General features: G+C 44.6%; 1 protein-coding gene across 4 annotated transcripts in view; it reads left to right on the top strand.

Moving 5' to 3' along the window:
- The window catches only part of nhsl3 (NHS like 3), an 82,652-nt gene that overhangs the window by 51,465 nt on the left and 7,749 nt on the right, over nt 1-23,438 (top strand). For all 4 annotated transcript variants that reach the window (XM_045709863.2, XM_045709864.2, XM_045709866.2 and 1 more), the window contains 6 exons: nt 14,970-15,131; nt 19,037-19,080; nt 19,221-19,353; nt 22,104-22,211; nt 22,446-22,579; nt 22,912-23,097. In XM_045709863.2, the coding sequence (XP_045565819.2) occupies nt 14,970-15,131; nt 19,037-19,080; nt 19,221-19,353; nt 22,104-22,211; nt 22,446-22,579; nt 22,912-23,097 (767 nt within the window). The remainder of the gene's footprint in view (nt 1-14,969; nt 15,132-19,036; nt 19,081-19,220; nt 19,354-22,103; nt 22,212-22,445; nt 22,580-22,911; nt 23,098-23,438) is intronic.

The raw sequence follows: 23,438 nt of genomic DNA, 5'->3' as shown, positions 1-23,438 counted from the left end.
CTCTGTTGACCTTCACTGGAGGGATGTTGTTTTCCAAAAGGTCATAGAATTTTGTCAGTGTTTATCAGAATTGTCCAAAATCCATATTGACGTCATTGAAGATGTCACAGACAATCAGACAGCATGTGAAACATCTCTCTGTCTATTCATCCGTCCGTTTGTCTCAAACAACAATGATTTCAGATCTGTATATCAGAGAAGTAGACCAAGGCGCCATACCCTTTAAGATTTTGTCTACGGCGCCTTGTTGAGAAAAGTGGTCAAGGTAGCTGATTGGTGTCAAAAATCACAACGTTTACTCATCGTCTTAAACCCCTACAACTCATCCAGAACGCCGCAGCCCGTCTGGTGTTCAACCTTCCCAAGTTCTCTCATGTCACCCCGCTCCTCCGCTCTCTCCACTGGCTTCCAGTTGAAGCTCGCATCCGCTACAAGACCATGGTGATTGCCTACGGAGCTGTGAAGGGAACGGCACCTCCATACCTTCAGGCTCTGATCAGGCCCTACACCCAAACAAGGGCACTGCGTTCATCCACCACTGGCCTGCTGGCCCCCCTACCTCTGAGGAAGCACAGTTCCCGCTCAGCCCAGTCAAAACTGTTCGCTGCTCTGGCACCCCAATGGTGGAACAAGCTCCCTCACGACGCCAGGACAGCGGAGTCAATCACCACCTTCCGGAGACACCTGAAACCCCACCTCTTTAAGGAATACCTAGGATAGGATAAAGTAATCCTTCTAACCCCCCCCCCCCCCTTAAAAGATTTAGATGCACTATTGTAAAGTGGTTGTTCCACTGGATATCATAAGGTGAATGCACCATTTTGTAAGTCGCTCTGGATAAGAGCGTCTGCTAAATGACTTAAATGTAAATGTAAATGTAATGTCTCATGCTTAGAATGTGCTCCTCCATTGTTATCATTTGCGATTATCTGAGGACAGCGCCCAACATCAAAATACTTTTCCAAACCAGCACAGGCATCACAAAATCACAAATAGCGATAAAATAAATCACTTACCTTTGAAGATCTTCCTCTGTTTGCAAACCCAAGGGTCCCAGCTACACAACAAATGTTTTTTTTTTTTTATAAAGTCCTTATTTATATCCCAAATATTTCAGTTTAGTTGGCGCACTTGATTCAGTAATCCACTCATTCAGCATGCATACAAACAAATCCAAAATGTTACTGGTAAAGTTCGTCCAAACAAGTCAAACGATGTTTCTAATTAATCGTCAGGTATTTTAATATCTAAATAAACGATAATATTTAAGACGGAGAGTAGTATGTTCAATAGGGAAGATAAATAACGAAGAGCGCGCCCTCATTCACTCGCGCGACAAGACACCTTGGGGAAAAACTACAACTACTTGTTCATTTTTCAAAACACAAGCATGAAACCCTTTCTAAAGACTGTTGACATCTAGTGGAATCCATAGGAACTGCAATCTGGGAGGAATTATTTTGAATATCCCATAGGCTTGCTTTGAAATGGCCTGTGACCTCAAAAAAAATTATTCCAGATGGATTCTCCTTGGATTTTTGCCTGCCATATCAGTTCTGTTATACTCACAGACATTATTTTAACAGTTGTTGAAACCTCAGAGAGTTTTCTATCCAATGCTACTAATTAAATGCATATTGTAGTTTCTGGGCCTGAGTAACAGGCAGTTTACTTTGGGCACGTCAGTTATCCGGAATTCAGGATACTGCCCCCTAGCCCAGAGAGGTTAAACATCATATCAAAAGGTTGTATGAAAGCACACTATTCCATTCCAGTCTGCACATTCTAAAGTTTGAAGGGTGTTTCTAGCTTAAACGGTTTAAGAGGGGTAGCTTTTGATACTTTTGATACACAATGGTGAGTTCTAGAACCATCATCAGTAATAAACCTAAGAGCCGAATGGTGAGTTCTAGAACCATCATCAGTAATAAACCTAAGAGCCCAATGGTGAGTTCTAGAACCATCATCAGTAATAAACCTAAGGGCACAATGGTGAGTTCTAGAACCATCATCAGTAATAAACCTAAGGACACAATGGTGAGTTCTAGAACCATCATCAGTAATAAACCTAAGAGCCCAATGGTGAGTTCTAGAACCATCATCAGTAATAAACCTAAGGACACAATGGTGAGTTCTAGAACCATCATCAGTAATAAACCTACGAGCCCAATGGTGAGTTCTAGAACCATCATCAGTAATAAACCTAAGAGCCCAATGGTGAGTTCTAGAACCATCACCAGTAATAAACCTAAGGGCCCAATGGTGAGTTCTAGAACCATCATCAGTAATAAACCTAAGAGCCCAATGGTGAGTTCTAGAATCATCCCCAGCAATAAACCTAAGGGCCCAATGGTGAGTTCTAGAACCATCATCAGTAATAAACCTAAGAGCCCAATGGTGAGTTCTAGAACCATCATCAGTAATAAACCTAAGAGCCCAATGGTGAGTTCTAGAACCATCATCAGTAATAAACCTAAGAGCCCAATGGTGAGTTCTAGAACCATCATCAGTAATAAACCTAAGAGCCCAATGGTGAGTTCTAGAACCATCATCAGTAATAAACCTAAGAGCCCAATGGTGAGTTCTAGAACCATCATCAGTAATAAACCGAAGGGCACAGTGGAAAACAGCATCTAGTTGTTTAAGTGTAGATGCTGCTGCATGCATATAGATAATATTCCCAGAATTTAAAATAGACCAAATAAAAAGAAACCAACCTTGAACTTCAACTTCTTCACCAGCTCAGTGACATGATTTTTTAAATGGCAGTTTGTCATCAAGCCAGATGCCAAGATATTTGTAGGAAGGAACTTTTCTGTTTGCATTCAGCACCAACTCCAGATCCAGTAGTGACCTCTGCAGTGGTTGAAAATCAGACTTCAAATGTGAAAAGGTTTGGCCAATGGATGGAGCAATGGAATACAATACTGTATTATCTGCATACAAATTTAAATTAAAATTTTTCACACCATTACCAATGTTATTTTCAATATATAGATTGTAAACAGTAGTGAGTCGAGTATTGAACCTTGGGGCACCCCTTATGTAACTCAATGTAGTGCACACTACCTGGTCAAATGTAGTGCACTATACACACTACCTGGTCAAAGTAGTGCACTATACACATTACCTAGTCTAATGTAGTGCACTATACACACTACCTGGTCTAATGTAGTGCACTATACACACTACCTGGTCAAATGTAGTGCACTATACACACTACCTGGTCTGATGTAGTGCACTATACACACTACCTGGTCTGATGTAGTGTACTATGCACACTACCTGGTCAAATGTAGTGCACACTACCTACTACCTATTACAGTGAGGGAAAAAAGTATTTGATCCCCTGCTGATTTTGTATGTTTGCCCACTGACGAAGAAATGATCAGTCTATAATTTTAATGGTAGGTTTATTTCAACAGTGAGAGACAGAATATCAACAAAAAAATACAGAAAAATGCATGTCAAAAATGTTATAAACTGATTTGCATTTTAATGAGGGAAATAAGTATTTGACCCCCTCTCAATCAGAAAGATTTCTGGCTCCCAGGTGTCTTTTATACAGGTAGCGAGCTGAGATTAGGGGCACCCTCTTAAAGGGAGTACTCCTAATCGCAGCTTGTTACCTGTATAAAAGACACCTGTCCACAGAAGCAATCAATCAATCAGATTGCAAACTCTCCACCATGGCCAAGACCAAAGAGCTCAGACCAAATACCAAAGTTAGCAGATGTTATTGGTCACATACACATGGTTAGCAGATGTTATTGGTCACATGCACAAGGTTAGCAGATGTTATTGGTCACAAGGTTAGCAGATGTTATTGGTCACATGGTTAGTAGATGTTATTGGTCACATACACATGGTTAGCAGATGTTATTGGTCACACGGTTATCAGATGTTATTGGTCACATGGTTAGCAGATGTTATTGGTCACATGGTTAGCAGATGTTATTGGTCACATGGTTAGCAGGTGTTATTGGTCACATGGTTAGCAGATGTTATTGGTCACACGGTTAGCAGATGTTATTGGTCACACGGTTAGCAGATGTTATTGGTCACATGGTTAGCAGATGTTATTGGTCACATGGTTATCAGATGTTATTGCGAGTGTAGCGAAATGCTTGTGCTTCTAGTTGCGGCTCCGACAGTGCAGTAATATCTAACAATTCCACAACAACTACCTTATACACACAAATCTAAAGGGATGGAATAATATATTCATATAAATATATGGATGAGCGATGGCCAAGCAGCATAGGCAAGACGCAATAGATGGTAATAGGTACAGTATATACATATGAGATGAGTAATGTAAGATATGTTAACATTATTAAAGTGGTATTATTTAAAGTGACTAGTGATCCATGTATTAAAGTGGCCAGTGATTTGAGTCTCTATGTGGGCAGCAGCCTCTCTATGTTAGTGATGGCTGTTTAACAGTCTGATGGCCTTGAGATAGAAGCTGTTTTTCAGTCTCTCGGTCCCAGCTTTGATGCACCTGTACTGACCTCGTCTTCTGGATGGTAGCGTCACTGTTGAATGTATTGTTTAGGATTTAACACAATGCAATGTTAATCAAATCTCAGATTTCTCCTTTACCTTCAATCTTCCATGTTCACAGGCCAGAAACATTGTTCCTAATGCTAAATTAAAACTCATTCTGCAAACGATGTTATCCTGTAACAAACAATTTACGACACATTGGGACCATAAAACGAGGGATATTCTTGTAGAAACTGTATGCATAATCACTTCTCATACAGGATCAGTGTGAGCTGGTTAACAAGGCAGAGGGAAGACAGGAAAACAAAAGCGCCCTGAAATGCCACGCAGGCACACAGAGAGAGATATAAACATCGACACAGTCTACAGGGTATAAATAGCTCCCGCTCTCTTTTTCTCCTTCTCTTTCTTTCTTCCTCTCTGTCTCCCTCTATCTTATTTGGCATCTCTCTCCCTTTTGTTCTCTGTCTCTCTTCCTCCCTCTCCCTCCCTCTCGTTCTCTGTCTCTCTCTTCCTCCCTCTCTCTTGTATTTGGAGGGTTGTGGAAAGGGAGATTAGTTTGTGAATCTTTTCCCACGTTCTTTTCTCACTCACTCACTCACTCACTCACTCACTCACTCACTCACTCACTCACTCACTCACTCACTCACTCACTCACTCACTCACTCACTCACTCACTCACTCACTCACTCACTCACTCACTCACACTTCCATGAGGAGATGTGTTAGTAAAGTCAGGTGTAAGACAATCAGGGAAGTCAGTGGAGTGGTATTGATTGGTTCTGCAGCAGTAGAGGAGGAAGACTGGTCTGGTCTGATTGGTTCTGCAGCAGTAGAGGAGGAAGACTGATCTGGTCTGATTGGTTCTGCAGCAGTAGAGGAGGAAGACTGGTCTGGTCTGATTGGTTCTGCAGCAGTAGAGGAGGAAGACTGGTCTGGTCTGATTGGTTCTGCAGCAGTGGAGGAGGAAGACTGGTCTGGTCTGATTGGTCTGGTCTGAGTGACATGGCTGACAGATGCCTCGCATCCTTTCTAATCTCTCTCACCAAACTTTCTATCTAACTTAAACCCCTTTTTAAGTTAGATAGAATGATGGGTGAGAGAGAGAGAGAGTGAAAGGAGGGTTTAAGTTCTTTCTATCTAAGTTAAACATCCCTTTCTCTCTCTCTTACCCATCTTCCTATCTGGGGGCTCCCGAGTGGCGCAGGGGTCTCAGTGCAAGGGATGTCACTACAGACCCTGGTTCAATTCCAGGGTGTATCACAACCGACTGTGATTGGGAGTCCCATAGGGTATCGCACAATTGGCCCAGTGTCGTCCTGGTTAGGGTTTGTCCGGGGTAGGCTGTCATTTGAAATAAGAATTTGTTCTTAACTGACTTGCCTAGTTAAATAAAGGTAATATATATATATATATATGTATGTAATAAATCTAACTTAAACCCTGCTTTCACTCTGTCTCTCTCTCACACACACAGAGGCAGGGAACAGTGGCTCTGGTCAAAAAGTGAGCCTTGATATGGAAACATTGCTCTGATTGTCTCATGGTTCAGGGCTCTGATTGTCTCCTGGTTCAGGGCTCTGATTGTCTCCTGGTTCAGGGCTCTGATTGTCTCATGGTTCAGGGCTCTGATTGTCTCCTGGTTCAGGGCTCTGATTGTCTCACGGTTCAGGGCTCTGATTGTCTCCTGGTTCAGGGCTCTGATTGTCTCATGGTTCAGGGCTCTGATTGTCTCATGGTTCAGGGCTCTGATTGTCTCATGGTTCAGGGCTCTGATTGTCTCATGGTTCAGGGCTCTGATTGTCTCATGGTTCAGGGCTCTGATTGTCTCATGGTTCAGGGCTCTGATTCTCTCCTGGTTCAGGGCTCTGATTGTCTCATGGTTCAGGGCTCTGATTGTCTCATGGTTCAGGGCTCTGATTGTCTCATGGTTCAGGGCTCTGATTCTCTCCTGGTTCAGGGCTCTGATTGTCTCATGGTTCAGGGCTCTGATTGTCTCATGGTTCAGGGCTCTGATTGTCTCATGGTTCAGGGCTCTGATTGTCTCATGGTTCAGGGCTCTGATTGTTTCATGGTTCAGGGCTCTGATTCTGTCCTGGTTCAGGGCTCTGATTGTCTCATGGTTCAGGGCTCTGATTGTCTCATGGTTCAGGGCTCTGATTGTCTCATGGTTCAGGGCTCTGATTCTCTCCTGGTTCAGGGCTCTGATTGTCTCATGGTTCAGGGCTCTGATTCTCTCCTGGTTCAGGGCTCTGATTGTCTCCTGGTTCAGGGCTCTGATTCTCTCCTGGTTCAGGGCTCTGATTCTCTCCTGGTTCAGGGCTCTGATTGTCTCCTGGTTCAGGGCTCTGATTGTCTCATGGTTCAGGGCTCTGATTCTCTCCTGGTTCAGGGCTCTGATTGTCTCATGGTTCAGGGCTCTGATTCTCTCCTGGTTCAGGGCTCTGATTGTCTCATGGTTCAGGGCTCTGATTGTCTCCTGGTTCAGGGCTCTGATTCTCTCCTGGTTCAGGGCTCTGATTGTCTCATGGTTCAGGGCTCTGATTGTCTCATGGTTCAGGGCTCTGATTGTTTCATGGTTCAGGGCTCTGATTGTCTCATGGTTCAGGGCTCTGATTGTCTCATAGTTCAGGGCTCTGATTCTCTCCTGGTTCAGGGCTCTGATTGTCTCATGGTTCAGGGCTCTGATTCTCTCATGGTTCAGGGCTCTGATTGTCTCACGGTTCAGGGCTCTGATTCTCTCCTGGTTCAGGGCTCTGATTCTCTCATGGTTCAGGGCTCTGATTGTCTCACGGTTCAGGGCTCTGATTCTCTCCTGGTTCAGGGCTCTGATTGTCTCCTGGTTCAGGGCTCTGATTGTCTCATGGTTCAGGGCTCTGATTGTCTCATGGTTCAGGGCTCTGATTCTCTCCTGGTTCAGGGCTCTGATTGTCTCATGGTTCAGGGCTCTGATTGTCTCCTGGTTCAGGGCTCTGATTCTCCACATAAGCTGTTTCTCACCTTATGAGGAGTATAGAGGGCAGCAAGGGAAATAAAATCACAAGGCAGCACCTCACAAGTACACAGGGAATAGATGCACACACACGCACACACACACACACACACACACACACACACACACACACACACACACACACACACACACACACACACACACACACACACACACACACACACACACGCACACACACACACACATGCTTTAAAGGGGAGGGTGATTTGAGGACAAGAGTGACGAGCTAATCTGAAGCTTGTGCTCATAATTGTACATGAATTGTGTGTGTGGTACTGGTAAACTGGTAACTGGTACTGGTAACTAGTAAATTGGTACTGGTAACTGGTAAATTGGTACTGGTAACTGGTACTGGTAACTAGTAAATTGGTACTGGTAACTGGTACTGGTAAATTGGTACTGGTAACTGGTACTGGTACCTGGTAAATTGGTACTGGTAACTAGTAAATTGGTACTGGTAACTGGTACTGGTACCTGGTAAACTAGTACTGGTAACTGGTACCTAGTAAATTGGTACTGGTAACTAGTAAATTGGTACTAGTAACTGGTACTGGTAACTAGTAAATTGGTACTGTAACTGGTACTGGTAACTGGTAAATTGGCACTGATAACTGGTACTGGTAACTGGTACCTGGTACCTGGTATTGGTAACTGGTACCTGGTATTGGTAACTGGTAACTGGTACCTGGTATTGGTAACTGGTACCTGGTATTGTTAACTGGTACCTGGTACCTGGTATTGGTAACTGGTCCCTGGTACCTGGTATTGGTAACTGGTAAATTGGCACTGATAACTGGTACTGGTAACTGGTAACTGGTAACTGGTACCTGGTAACTGGTAACTGGTATTGGTAACTGGTAAATTGGCACTGATAACTGGTACTGGTAACTGGTAACTGGTAACTGGTAACTGGTAACTGGTACCTGGTATTGGTAACTGGTAACTGGTAACTGGTAACTGGTAACTGGTAACTGGTACCTGGTATTGGTAACTGGTAACTGGTAACTGGTACCTGGTATTGGTAACTGGTAACTGGTAACTGGTAACTGGTACCTGGTATTGGTAACTGGTAACTGGTAACTGGTAACTGGTACCTGGTATTGGTAACTGGTACCTGGTATTGGTAACTGGTAACTGTCTAGTGGACAATATAGTACATTACATAATACAGTATTGTGTTATCAACTCCATTTGCAGACAATTCCAATTTCACAGACTGACTGGGACCAGAATTGGCCCAGGCATTACCTCAAGGCCCCGATTACTAGCGAAATAATTATCCAAAACCCCCAGTTAAGACAGACCCACTGGGCTAAACATGGGCCAGCCCACTGGTCAGTCCGTTTCTCAAAAACCTATAGATCTGCCCTTGAGCAAAACCCTCCAAGGGTCGCTGTCAATAATGGTTGATCCCTGGCCGTGACCCAACTCTCTGAGCGTGTCTCAGGGGGGATTGGGATATGCAAAAACACATATTAACGTTTCACATCACACACCTACAGATTACACACTCGCATGTGTGAAACAGGACAAATAGGCAGAGAATGAAGAGACAGGTTGAGGTAAACACTTGAGAAATGAGACAGGAGACAGAAAATGAACAGACAGATTGAGGTGTGTGTGTTGTGTGTACACTCCAAAAAATGCTGGGTTAAAAACAAGCCATTGCTGGGTAAATATTGGACAGAAAACATGCTGGGTTATTTTAACCCAGCCAGATCGGTTGCAGGAATAACTCAGCGTGTTGGGTGGTTGGGATTACTCAAACATGGGTTCATTTAACCATCAGCTGGGTGTTTCTTTACTTTCATGATGAGCTGAACTAGCAGCTGGGTGTTTCTTTACTTTCATTCTGAGCTGAACTAGCAGCTGGGTCTTTGTATTATAATCCTTATTTTCAGGAGGCGTGGCTTATTTGGGTGTGGCTTTCAAATATATCTCAATAACCCATCACCCAGCTCCAATAACCCAGCACCAATAACCCAGCACCAATAACCCAGCTCCAATAACCCATCACCCAGCTCCAATAACCCAGCACCAATAACCCATCACCAATAACCCAGCACCAATAACCCATCACCCAGCTCCAATAACCCAGCACCAATAACCCATCACCCAGCTCCAATAACCCAGCACCAATAACCCATCACCCAGCTCCAATAACCCAGCACCAATAACCCATCACCCAGCTCCAATAACCCATCACCCAGCTCCAATAACCCAGCTCCAATAACCCATCACCCAGCTCCAATAACCCAGCACCAATAACCCAGCACCAATAACCCATCACCCAGCTCCAATAACCCAGCTCCAATAACCCATCACCCAGCTCCAATAACCCATCACCCAGCTCCAATAACCCATCACCCAGCTCCAATAACCCAGCACCAATAACCCATCACCCAGCTCCAATAACCCAGCACCAATAACCCAGCACCAATAACCCAGCACCAATAACCCATCACCCAGCTCCAATAACCCAGCACCAATAACCCATCACCCAGCTCCAATAACCCAGCTCCAATAACCCATCACCCAGCTCCAATAACCCAGCACCAATAACCCATCACCCAGCTCCAATAACCCAGCACCAATAACCCATCACCCAGCTCCAATAACCCATCACCCAGCTCCAATAACCCATCACCCAGCTCCAATAACCCATCACCCAGCACCAATAACCCAGCTCCAATAACCCATCACCCAGCTCCAATAACCCATCACCCAGCACCAATAACCCAGCTCCAATAACCCATCACCCAGCTCCAATAACCCATCACCCAGCTCCAATAACCCATCACCCAGCTCCAATAACCCAGCTCCAATAACCCATCACCCAGCTCCAATAACCCAGCTCCAATAACCCATCACCCAGCTCCAATAACCCATCACCCAGCTCCAATAACCCATCACCCAGCTCCAATAACCCAGCACCAATAACCCAGCACCAATAACCCATCACCCAGCTCCAATAACCCAGCTCCAATAACCCATCACCCAGCTCCAATAACCCAGCACCAATAACCCATCACCCAGCTCCAATAACCCAGCACCAATAACCCATCACCCAGCTCCAATAACCCAGCACCAATAACCCATCACCCAGCTCCAATAACCCAGCACCAATAACCCATCACCCAGCTCCAATAACCCATCACCCAGCTCCAATAACCCATCACCCAGCACCAATAACCCAGCTCCAATAACCCATCACCCAGCTCCAATAACCCATCACCCAGCTCCAATAACCCATCACCCAGCTCCAATAACCCAGCACCAATAACCCATCACCCAGCTCCAATAACCCAGCTCCAATAACCCATCACCCAGCTCCAATAACCCAGCACCAATAACCCAGCACCAATAACCCATCACCAATAACCCATCACCCAGCTCCAATAACCCAGCACCAATAACCCATCACCCAGCTCCAATAACCCATCACCCAGCACCAATAACCCAGGACCAATAACCCAGCACCAATAACCCAGCACCAATAACCCAGGACCCAACACCAATAACCCAGCAGTTGGGTCAACCAAACAACCCAGTATTTCTTAGTGTAGTGTGTGTGCATCAACGATTTCCTTCCGACTCCAATACTCTAAACGTGGTTGGCATTAACAAGGAACTCCTAGAGAGCGAGAGAGCGAGAGTATGTGTGTGTGTGACAAACACACACCTGTACCCCGACCAGACACTATGCCCTTCCCCATCTGTGACTGTACCTGTATCCCTGCCAGGCAAAAGGCCATTCTCTGTCTTCTCACTACTCTAACCTCTCTGTCTCCTCACTACTCTAACCTCTCTGTCCCGTCACTACTCTAACCTCTCTGTCTCCTCACTACTCTAACCTCTCTGTCTCCTCACTACTCTAACCTCTCTGTCTCCTCACTACTCTAACCTCTCTGTCTCCTCACTACTCTAACCTCTCTGTCTCCTCACTACTCTAACCTCTCTGTCTCCTCAATACTCTAACCTCTCTGTCTCCTCACTACTCTAACCTCTCTGTCTCCTCAATACTCTAACCTCTCTGTCTCCTCACTACTCTAACCTCTCTGTCTCCTCACTACTCTAACCTTTCTGTCTCCTCACTACTCTAACCTCTCTGTCTCCTCACTACTCCAACCTCTCTGTCTCCTCACTACTCTAACCTCTCTGTCTCCTCACTACTCTAACCTCTCTGTCTCGTCACTACTCTAACCTCTCTGTCCCGTCACTACTCTAACCTCTCTGTTTCCTCACTACTCTAACATCTCTGTTGATTTCCCAGGCAACTTAAGAAGGCAGCAGTATGTTTATCTTAGAACCATGGCAGATCTGTGTCCTAAAATGGCACCATATTCCCTATGTAGTGCACTACTTTAGACCAGGGCCTTATGGGCTCTAGTGCACTACTTTAGACCAGGACCTTATGGGCTCTAGTGCACTACTTTAGACCAGGGCCTTATGGGCTCTAGTGCACTACTTTAGACCAGGACCTTATGGGCTCTAGTGCACTACTTTAGACCAGGACCTTATGGGCTCTAGTGCACTACTTTAGACCAGGGCCTTATGGGCTCTAGTGCACTACTTTAGACCTGGACCTTATGGGCTCTAGTGCACTACTTTAGACCAGGGCCTTATGGGCTCTAGTGCACTACTTTAGACCTGGACCTTATGGGCTCTAGTTCACTACAGGGAATAGGGTGCAATGTGGGATGCTGCACCAGGCCAATCCAGATTACCTCCTTCCATATGGACTACCTGGGGTGAGTTACGCCAGGGAATAGCCAATCCAGGGTTAGTTCTCTGGGGTGGCGAAGACCGGGAAGTCTGCTGAGCAGATGGTCACAAAAAATACACACACACGCAAATTCACTTGGCGTGTTCCCCAAACATTGAGTGTGTGGTGAGAGGCAAATGATACTCACACGCCAAGGGAGACTGGTGATGGAACAGAGTGCATATCATTGTCATACCTCCCATCAAATACTAGAGACAGAGAGAGAGAGAGAGAGAGAGAGAGAGAGAGAGAGAGAGAGAGAGAGACAGAGAGAGAGAGAGAGACAGAGAGAGAGAGACAGAGAGAGAGAGACAGAGAGAGAGAGAGAGAGCTTGCTTTGCATTGCTTTTCTTTGGCAACGTTAACATATGTTTCCCATGCCAATAAAGCCCCTTGAATTGAAATTGAATTGAGAAAAAGAGAGAGAAAGACAGAGAGAAGGAGAGAAAGAGAGAGAGAATATGGAGAGAAGGAGAAAGAATATGGAGAGAAGGAGAGAGAGAGAGATATGGAGAAAAGGAGAGAATGGAAAGAGAGAGAGAAGGAGAGAGAGAGAGATGTGGAGAGAAGGAGAGAAGGAAAAAAGAGTGAGAGAGAGAGATATGGAGAGAGAGATATGGAGAGAGATACGGAGAGAAGGAGAGAAAGAGAGAGAGATACGGAGAGAAGGAGAGAAAGAGAGAGCGATACGGAGAGAAGGAGATGTAGAGAAGGAGAGAAGGAAAAGAGAGAGGGAGAGATTGAGAGAATGAGAGAGAGAGATATATGGAGAAGGAGAGAGAGATACGGAGAGGAGAGAGAAATATGGTGAGGAGAGAAGGAAAAGAGAGAGAGAGGCTCAGAAGTCAGGAAAGGTAAAGAGGTACAAAAGGAAAGACAGAAAGGCCAGAGAGAGGGCAAGGAGAAAAGAGGGAGGAGAATGAGAGGGAGCAGGAAGTAATCTGGTATTGGGTGGAATTAAAGACCAGAAAGGGGAATCAGTCTGCTCTGATTAACGTTCAGGACGTTATAGGGTTCTAATACTTGTATTAATGTAATGTAATGCCAAGCACTGATATATAGGTCCTGGTGCCAATCACTAACCAGAAAGCAGTCATACCACTGTGTAGGGTGCCTCTATGTGTGAGCATATAACAAAGTCTACCAAGAGGTCTGAGTCTTTATGGCACAGGGGGCACTTGGCTTGTAACTGCAGGGTTGCTGGTTCCAGCCCAAATCCCAACCAAGAGCCCAGCTGACCAGTCAGTCACAAATCCCTGCTTGATTTATGGGATGTATGGGCTTGTTGAGGAGATGGATAACATCCATATATATATGGTGCTGTTGGGGCATATGGATACAGTTGAAGTTTACATACACTTTGGTTGGAGTCATGAAAACTCGTTTTTCAACCACTCCACAAATGACTTGTCAACAAATTTTGGTCCATTCCTCCTGACAGAGCTGGTGTAACTGAGTCAGGTTTGTAGGCCTCCTTGCTTGGACACGCTTTTTCAGTTCTGCCCACATATTTTCTATGAGATTGAGGTCAGGGCTTTGTGATGGCCTCTCCAATACCTTGACTTTGTTGTCCTTAAGCAATTTTGTCACAACTTTGGAAGTATGTTTGGGGTCATTGTCCATATGGAAGACCCATTTGCAACCAAACTTTAACTTCCTGACTGATGTCTTGAGATGTTGCTTCAATATATCCCCATCATTTTCCATTCTCATGATGCCATCTATTTTGTGAAGTGCACCAGTCCCTCCTGCAGCAAAGCACCCCCACAACATGATGCTGCCACCCCCGTGCATCACGGTTGGGATGGTGTACTTCGGCTTGCAAGCATCCCCCTTTTTCCTCCAAATATAACGATGGTCATTATGGCCAAACAGTTCTATTTTTGTTTCATCAGACCAGAGGATATTTCTCCAAAAAGTATGATCTTTGTCCCCATGTGCAGATGCAAACCGTAGTCTGGCTTTTTATGGTGGTTTTGGAGCAGTGGATTCTTCCTTGCTGAGCGTCCTCTCAGGTTATGTCGATATAGGACTCGTTTTACTGTGGATATAGATACCTTTGTACCTGTTTCCTCCAGCATCTTCACCAGGTCCTTTGCTGTTGTTCTGGGATTGATTTGCACTTTTCACACCAAAGTACGTTAATCTCTAGGAGACAGAATGCGTCTCCTTCCTGAGCAGTATGATGGCTGCGTAGTCCCATGGTGTTTATACTTACGTAATATTGTTTGTACAGATGAACGTGGTACCTTCAGGCGTTTGGAAATTGCTCCCAGGGATGAACCAGACACATTTTTTTCTGAGGTCTTGGCTGATTTATTTTTTTATTTTCCCATGATGTCAAGCAAAGAGGCACTGAGTTTGAAGGTAGGCCTTGAAATACATCCACAGGTATACTTGTGGAGTGGTTGAAAAACAAGTTTTAATGACTCCAACCTAAGTGTATGTAAACTTCCGACTTCAACTGTGTGTATATATATATATATATATATATATATAGAGAGAGAGAGAGAGGTTGGATAACGCAATCTTAATCTCTTGGTGATCATTGTTATTAATCTCTCTCTCTCTCTCTCTCTCTCTCTCTCTCTCTCTCTCTCTCTCTCTCTCTCTCTCTCTCTCTCTCTCTCTCTCTCTCCTCTCTCTCTCTCTCTCTCTTTCTTTCTTTCTTTCTTTCTCTAGCTGGTCCTAAGGGTCAGGATGAGCAGAAGAGGTTGACAGTTCACTACACAGCCTCCTCCTCACACTACCAGGAGAATGTGTTCATCGAGGGCAGTCGCCCTCAGTACCTAGAGGACCTGCACACTGAGGCACGGGAGGGGTTAAAGATACTAAAACAACAGGGTGAGCATTACACACTCTAAAACAATAGACCCATTATGATATGTACTCACTACACCCTTTAACCAGAAGGTGAGCATTACACACTCTAAAACAATAGACCCATTATGATATGTACTCACTACACCCTTTAACCAGAAGGTGAGCATTACACAGTCTAAACAGTAAACAATATAAGATATAGTTCATTCTGAAAGTATTCAGACCCCTTTATTTTTTCCACATTTTGTTACGTTACAGCCTTATTCTAAAATTGATCAAATAAAAATGTGTCCTTATCAATCTACACACAATACCCCCATAATGACAAACTGAAAGCAAATGTTAAGAATTTTTTGCAAATTAATTAAAGATAAAAAAAACTCATATCATATTTACATAAGTATACAGACCCTTTACTCAGTACTTTGTTGAAGCACTTTCGGCAGCGATTAAAGCCTTGAGTCTTCTTGGGTATGACGCTACAAGCTTGGCACACCTGTATTTGGGGAGTTTCTCCCATTCTTCTCTGCAGATCCTCTCAAGCTCTGTCAGGTTGGATAGGAAGCGTCGCTGCACAGCTATTTTCAGGTCTCTCCAGAGATGTTCGATTGGGTTCAAGTCCGGGCTCTGGCAGGGCCACTCAAGGACATTCAGAGACTTGTCCCGAAGCCACTCCTGCATTGTCTTGGCTGTGTGCTTAGGGTCGTTGTCCTATAGGAAGGTGAACCTTCACCCCAGTCTGAGGTCCTTCGGCCCAGTCTGAGGTCCTGGTTTTCACCAAGGATCTCTCTGTACTTTGCTCCGTTCATCTTTCTCTCGATCCTGACTGGTCTCCCAGTCCCTGCCACTGAAAAACATCCCCACAGCATGATGCTGCCACCACCATGCTTCACCGTAGGGATGGTGCCAGGTTTCCTCCAGACGTGACGCTTGGCATTCAGGCCAAAGAGTTCAATCATGGTTTCATCAGACCAGAGAATCTTGTTTCTCATGGTCTGAGAGTCTTTAGGTGCCTTTTGGCAAACTCCATGCGGGCTGTCATGTGCCTTTTACTGAGGAGTGGCTTCCATCTGGCCATTCTACCATAAAGGCCTGATTGGTGGAGTGCTGCAGAGATGGTTGTCCTTCTGGAAGTTTCTCCCATTCCACAGAGGAACTCTGGAGCTCTGTCAGAGTGACCATCAGGTTCTTGGTCACCTCCCTGACCAAGGCCCTTCTCCCCCGATTTCTCAGTTTCGCCAGGCGCCCAGCTCTAGGAAGAGTCTTGGTGGTTCCAAACTTCTTCCATTTAAGAATGATGGAGGCCACTGTCATGACGTTGCCCTCTTTGGGTTTTCTACGCACCATCCCCCTACCTCTGTCTCCCACACCCAGGCTCTGTGAGAGCGGTCGTAAATTCCTAAGAGAATATCCTGCCACATGGCCACAGTATGGAGACAGAGTGGGTTTCATAGACCAAACAAAAGAAAAATTCTTCTACCTCACAGAACATGACAACCGAACAATATTTATGTTCTGGAGAAGGTATAAAAAAATCGGTGAAGAATCCAGCTATGAACTGGTCCGTTTGATACAATTTTGTGAAGCTCATGAGAGACAATACGGCCACATTACCATGGCGCTGTTTATATAATAGCCTCAGTTGTGAGACTTACATCTAATGGTTGTATAAAATGAATGATTAAGGATAAAGCTATTTGGAATATGTTGGGATGCTTGTAATGATGTTAATGTGAGAGAATTGTATTTCTGTTTAAAGTTTCACTAAGTCATCAGCACGCCCCCATGAACAGACGGGACATGGCGTCATGAGACAGCCTTTTTCTGCTATTCCGAATATAACCCCCACCCAGATTTTCTATCACCAGACCGAGCTGACCTCCATTACGAGTTGGCTAAAGGTTTGACCAAGCATTCCTCTTTCTGAACTTTAACCATACCACGTGGTTAAACTCTTAGAGTATCGATACCGACAGAATAATATCAAGTCTTTGATATTAATTACTAGTCTGCAGCTAGGAATTCGGTATCATTGAACCTACGAAACCGCCGAAACCGCTATTCTATAACGCCATGAATGAATGTCACTCTGAACGAACCATTCTAACCACGACAGAGAGAGAGAGAGAGAGCGGACAAACTCTCCAACAGAAACAAACTTTTCAACAAAGATCCCGACGACACACTGAGCGTAAAAATATATATTGATTGCAATTATTCCCGAATGAGTGAGCGTTCGTGTGCAAAGGATTAGCATTTCAATTGTTATAATTATCAACTCTGTAGTGTCTTCTCAGCCTCCCCCACTCCCCTTTTGTCTAACAAGCCGCCATGCCGTTTTAGCCCGCTAGGGCACATTCCTCTATCATTTCTTGTAACGATATCTACTGTTTGTTATGCATTTCTGTGAATTACTTAGTTAGTAAATAAATGATTTCAAGACAATTGATGTATGGATGACTCATAGTGAAGACTGGGTTCGTGCAGATAACCAACAATTTACGACGTTTGGAATGAGACTGACGCGAGGTAACTAATACGTCATTAATCAGAAGACTCATAGATCAGATATTATAATATCTGAAAATCATATTAGGAAAATTATAACTTTGTAATCTGAATATTTTCCTTGGTGCCCCGACCTCCTAGTTAATTACAGTTACACGATTAATCAGTTTAATCGCGTAATAATAATTACAGAGAGTTATTTGATAAACATGTCTTCAGTTTTAATGATGCCAAAGACACAACACCACTGTGTTCTTGGGGACCTTCAATGCTGTAGAAATGTTTTGGTACCCTTCCCCAGATCTGTGCCTCGACACAATCCTGTCTCGGAGCTCTACGGACAATTCCTTCTACCTCATGGCTTGGTTTTTGCTCTGACATGCACTGTCAACTGTGGGACCTTATATAGACAGGTGTGTGCCTTTCCAAATCATGTCCAATCAATTGAATTTACCACAAGTGGACTCCAATCAAGTTGTAGAAACATCTCAAGGATGATCAATGGAAACAGGATGCACCAGAGTTCAAGTCTCATAGCAAAGGGTCTGAATACTTATGTAAATGTGGTATTTCCGTTTTTTTTGCAAAAAAAACGACAAAAAAACATCTGTTTTCAGCTTGTCATTATGGGTGTCACGCCTGCTCCCGCGCCCCCGTCTCTGGCACCCTTCATTATGCACACCTGTCACCATCATTACATCATCACTGGTCATCCCCAAAGCCAGCACCTCCTTTGGCTGCCTTTCCTTCTAGTTTTCTGCTGCCAGTGACTGGAACGAATTGCAAAAATCGCTGAAGCTGGAGACTTATATTTCCCTCACTAACTTTAAGCGTCAGCTATCTGAGCAGCTAACCGATCGCAGCAGCTGTACATAGCCCATCTGTAAATAGCCCACCCAATCTACCTACCTCATCCCCATATTGTTTTTATTTACTTTCTGCTCTTTTGCACACCAGCATTTCTACTTTGCACATGATCATCTGCACATCTATCTATTGTTCCCTGTGTCAGAATTATTGTCGTTATGTCGTTTTGTTCCCCCTGTCCAGATGATGTTCTTGTTTTGGTGTCTGTTTTCCCAGGTAAATGTTCGCGCCCTGTACTTGCTTCTCATCTCCAGCGTTGCTCCTTACAATGGGGTATCGTGTGTAGATATTTAAAAAAAATTTGAATCCATTTTAGAATTAAGCTGTAACTTAACAAAATGTGGAAAAAGTGAAAGGGTCTGAATACTTTCCGAATGCCCTGTATGTTCTCACTACAAGGGAGGATGAGTAATACACACTCTAAACAGTATACAATATGAAGATTTGTACTCAGACCAAATCACTGGGGTTCAACTCCAGATGGTTAAATGTCGTTGTTGGAGGTGTCGTGTATGGATTTATCTGTGATTGAATTTTTGTTTCTCCATCAGAGTATAATAAAGGAGTGGACTTTCAGGATGACCAGAGTGGCGTCGTAAGTAGTGGCTTATTTGTAACAATCTTATATGGCTAACCAAGGACTAAGAGACCGGAGCAGACAACAGCTTCTGCAAGTACACAGAGACGGAATAACCTCGTTTCCCTAATACCCAGTCCTGTAATCCCTCTCTCCAGCCAGAACAGGATGTCAGCTCCAATCACTGGGATGGATTTCAGGAATCCGGAAGCACCGCCGGGAATTCTGTTACCGCGGCGACCTCTGCTGTATCGTCAGCCATGTCCACGAGACCCGTGATCACGCGCCAAGGTAAAGGAGGAGATCGTTTTTGTGTCTGTGTGTGTGTGTGTGTGTCTCTTCACCTGCAAGACACATTCTGTGAGAGAATCTGAGCAGGGTATCTACTGTCTCTACTGGGTATCGACTGTCTCTACTGTCTCTACTGGGTATCTACTGTCTCTACTGGGCATCTACTGTCTCTACTGGGTATCGACTGTCTCTACTGTCTCTACTGGGTATCTACTGTCTCTACTGGGCATCTACTGTCTCTACTGGGTATCTACTGTCTACACTGGGTATCTACTGTCTTTACTGGGTATCTACTAGGTATCTACTGTCTCTACTGGGTATCGACTGTCTCTACTGAGTATCTACTGTCTTTACTGGGTATCTACTAGGTATCTACTGTCTCTACTGGGTATCTACTGTCTCTACTGGGTATCTACTGTCTACACTGGGTATCTACTGTCTCTACTGGGTATCCTCTGGGTATCTACTGTCTCTACTGGGTATCCTTTGGGCATCTACTGTCTCTACTGGGTATCTACTGTCTCTACTGGGTATCTACTGTCTACACTGGGTATCTACTGTCTCTACTGAGTATCTACTGTCTTTACTGGGTATCTACTGGGTATCTACTGTCTCTACTGGGTATCTACTGTGTATCTACTGTCTCTACTGGGTATCTACTGTCTACACTGGGTATCTACTGTCTCTACTGGGTATCCTCTGGGTATCTACTGTCTCTACTGGGTATCCTTTGGGCATCTACTGTCTCTACTGGGTATCTACTGTCTCTACTGGGTATCTACTGTCTACACTGGGTATCTACTGTCTACACTGGGTATCTACTGTCTCTACTGAGTATCTACTGTCTTTACTGGGTATCTACTGGGTATCTACTGTCTCTACTGGGTATCTACTGTGTATCTACTGTCTCTACTGGGTATCTACTGTCTACACTGGGTATCTACTGTCTCTACTGGGTATCCTCTGGGTATCTACTGTCTCTACTGGGTATCCTTTGGGCATCTACTGTCTCTACTGGGTATCTACTGTCTCTACTGGGTATCTACTGTCTACACTGGGTATCTACTGTCTACACTGGGTATCTACTGTCTCTACTGAGTATCTACTGTCTTTACTGGGTATCTACTAGGTATCTACTGTCTCTACTGGGTATCTACTGTCTCTACTGGGTATCTACTGTCTCTACTGGGTATCTACTGTCTCTACTGGGTATCTACTGTCTCTACTGGGTATCTACTGTCTCTACTGGGTATCTACTGTCTACACTGGGTATCTACTGTCTACACTGGGTATCCTCTGGGTCTCTACTGTCTCTCTACTGGGTCTCTACTGGGTATCTACTGGGTCTCTACTGTCTCTCTACTGGGTATCTACTGTCTCTACTGGGTATCTACTGGGTCTCTACTGTCTCTCTACTGGGTCTCTACTGGGTATCTACTGGGTCTCTACTGTCTCTCTACTGGGTCTCTACTGTCTCTCTACTGGGTCTCTACTGTGGTTAGATTCTGTTTAGACCTGTCGTCAAAACCAGAGGATCTAGTTACACACAAAGAAGAGCCAAAACACACATGCGCGCCCACACGCACACACACCAACGCACACATGCGCGCCCACACGCACGCACACCAACACACACATGCACGCCCACACGCACACACACCAACGCACACATACACAGCTGTAGTTTGTTACTGACTTGGAATGTCCCTACCACCCAAATAGTGCTCTGCCGTTGCCTGGTATGGTCCAGCTTGGGGGAAAGCACGCCATTCTCTGCTCTGAATCCCATAATACTCACTGATTCCCTCTCATTGAATGTCATTGTAATTTACAACCAGACCCTCTGAGTTCCTGAAGCCTAAACCATTCCAACTAGGGCTGGCAAAATGACCATATAACCGTGTAACCGACGGTTACGAACGAAGAACGCCGTGAAAATAAAATAACCATCATAACCGGGTTTTTTTTTTCCCCCCCAAACTGTTGACTGAAGACGGGACGGTCAGGCGTTTGTGCGTTCGAGTCCGTTTCCGTGGTAACACCGCCTCTTAAAATAACGGGATGAAACTTTGTCGCTCATTAAACAAATGCCTGAATGTCCCGTCAGCAGAAGCATAAACAAATGTAATCTATGGCAGCACAGGGTTAGGAGAGGAAATTAATACATGTCTTTATTACGGAGGCCGCAGTCATTTGGTTGGCCAATTACCTTCATCCAAAATTCCATGTCTGTCACATCCCTAAATCCAACACATTTCTGTCCTTTTTCTTTGAAAATCTTCTCCAACCAGTATTGAATCCTGACTGTGATTCTCAATATTGTATGTAATGACAGGTACTAACTCTCCTCTCTCCTTTCATACTCCTTTCCTCTCTCCTTTCATACTCCCTTCCTCTCTCCTTTCATACTCCCTTCCTCTCTCCTTTCATACTCCCTTCCTCTCTCCTTTCATACTCCCTTCCTCTCTCCTTTCATACTCCCTTCCTCTCTCCTTTCATACTCCCTTCCTCTCTCCTTTCATACTCCCTTCCTCTCTCCTTTCATACTCCCTTCCTCTCTCCTTTCATACTCCCTTCCTCTCTCCTTTCATACTCCCTTCCTCTCTCCTTTCATACTCCCTTCCTCTCTCCTTGCATCCCTTCGAATCAAATCAAACTTTAAAGTGCATTTAAACCGCAAACACATTTTTACTCATAAATCCCTTGTCTTATCCTTCATCCTTCTCCCTCCTCTAAACCTCTTCTCTCAGGCTCCACGTTCAAGCCCCTGAACCCAGTGAAAAGACTAGAGAAGGGGAAGAGCAGGAGCAGGAGGACTACTATCATGGGAATACCCCAGCAGGTCCAGAGAGAACTGGGTACGTATTTAGCGGACGGCAGCTAGCTTTGAACTGAGCTTCACTTTTACAAAGTCACCGCGACCAACAACGTTCCAGGGTTATGTGGGTTAGTGGTTCCCTAAATAAAGTAGGATCTATACTGAATGAATAACCCTTAGCCACCTTGTCATTTAAGAAGTAAAATCAAATGGTACTATTTTTCTGTCATATTCAAAATAGGCGGTACGATGTTTTCCACCATTCTCCTTCTAGCCCTGCACGGTGGGTCTACGTACCAAGTTCCTTCCAAGCTCCCGAATGGCTCTGGAGGACAAGGCCAACCAGGTGTTGTCATCATCCCCACCATCGATGGAGAGACCCCTCTAGCCAACCACGATGGAGCTAAGGTACATATCTCAGAACTGGCTGGCGGTGAGACTTGTTTTAAGCTTTACAACCACCAGCTGATCAAGTATATTTATTTTGTGCTTTTATTTATAGTGTCATACTTTTAATTACAGACTGTTATGTGCATGACAAAACATAACTTCTAGTTTATTTCCAATAAGGATTATTTTGGTTATAGTGTCATACTTTTAATTACAGACTGCTACGTTCATGACAAAACATAACTTCTGTTTATTTCCAATAAGGATTCTTTGAAACTAAGGTAGTTATTGTTTATGTTAACAAGAAACCACTAAAATGACTATAATTACAACTAAAATCACCTACATAGGCATCCAGAGAAGAGCAGCTGCTGAGACATCACCTCCAGTCTGTATACAGGGACGACCAGGGCTTCAACCACCACAGGGGACTGAACTCTCATCTCTCCCCCACCCAGAGGCCCAAATCTCTGGCCGTGCCGGGCATGACCTCCTCTTGCTCGGTTGGATTCCCCAACTTCCTCCAGGAGCCACTTGTGAGTGAACGGTGTTTGTCACCATGTTTCTTCCTGCTGGGGTAATATATACGGAAATGTATGCCCACACTACTCTCCACAGTTCTCTCTATAGTATGACAGCTCCACAGTTCTCTACATAGTATGACAGCTCCACAGTTCTCTATATAGTATGACAGCTCCACAGTTCTCTATACAGTATGACAGCTCCACAGTTCTCTCTATAATATGACAGCTCCACAGTTCTCTCTATAGTATGACAGCTCCACAGTTCTCTACATAGTATGACAGCTCCACAGTTCTCTATATAGTATGACAGCTCCACAGTTCTCTATACAGTATGACAGCTCCACAGTTCTCTC

The sequence above is a fragment of the Salmo salar genome, chromosome 27, assembly GCF_965601325.2.
Source record: "Salmo salar chromosome 27, fSalSal1, whole genome shotgun sequence".
Classification (NCBI taxonomy): Eukaryota; Metazoa; Chordata; class Actinopteri; order Salmoniformes; family Salmonidae; genus Salmo; species Salmo salar.
The sequence above is the reverse complement of the archived record's forward strand: the minus strand, read 5'-3'. Positions and strand labels throughout refer to the sequence as shown.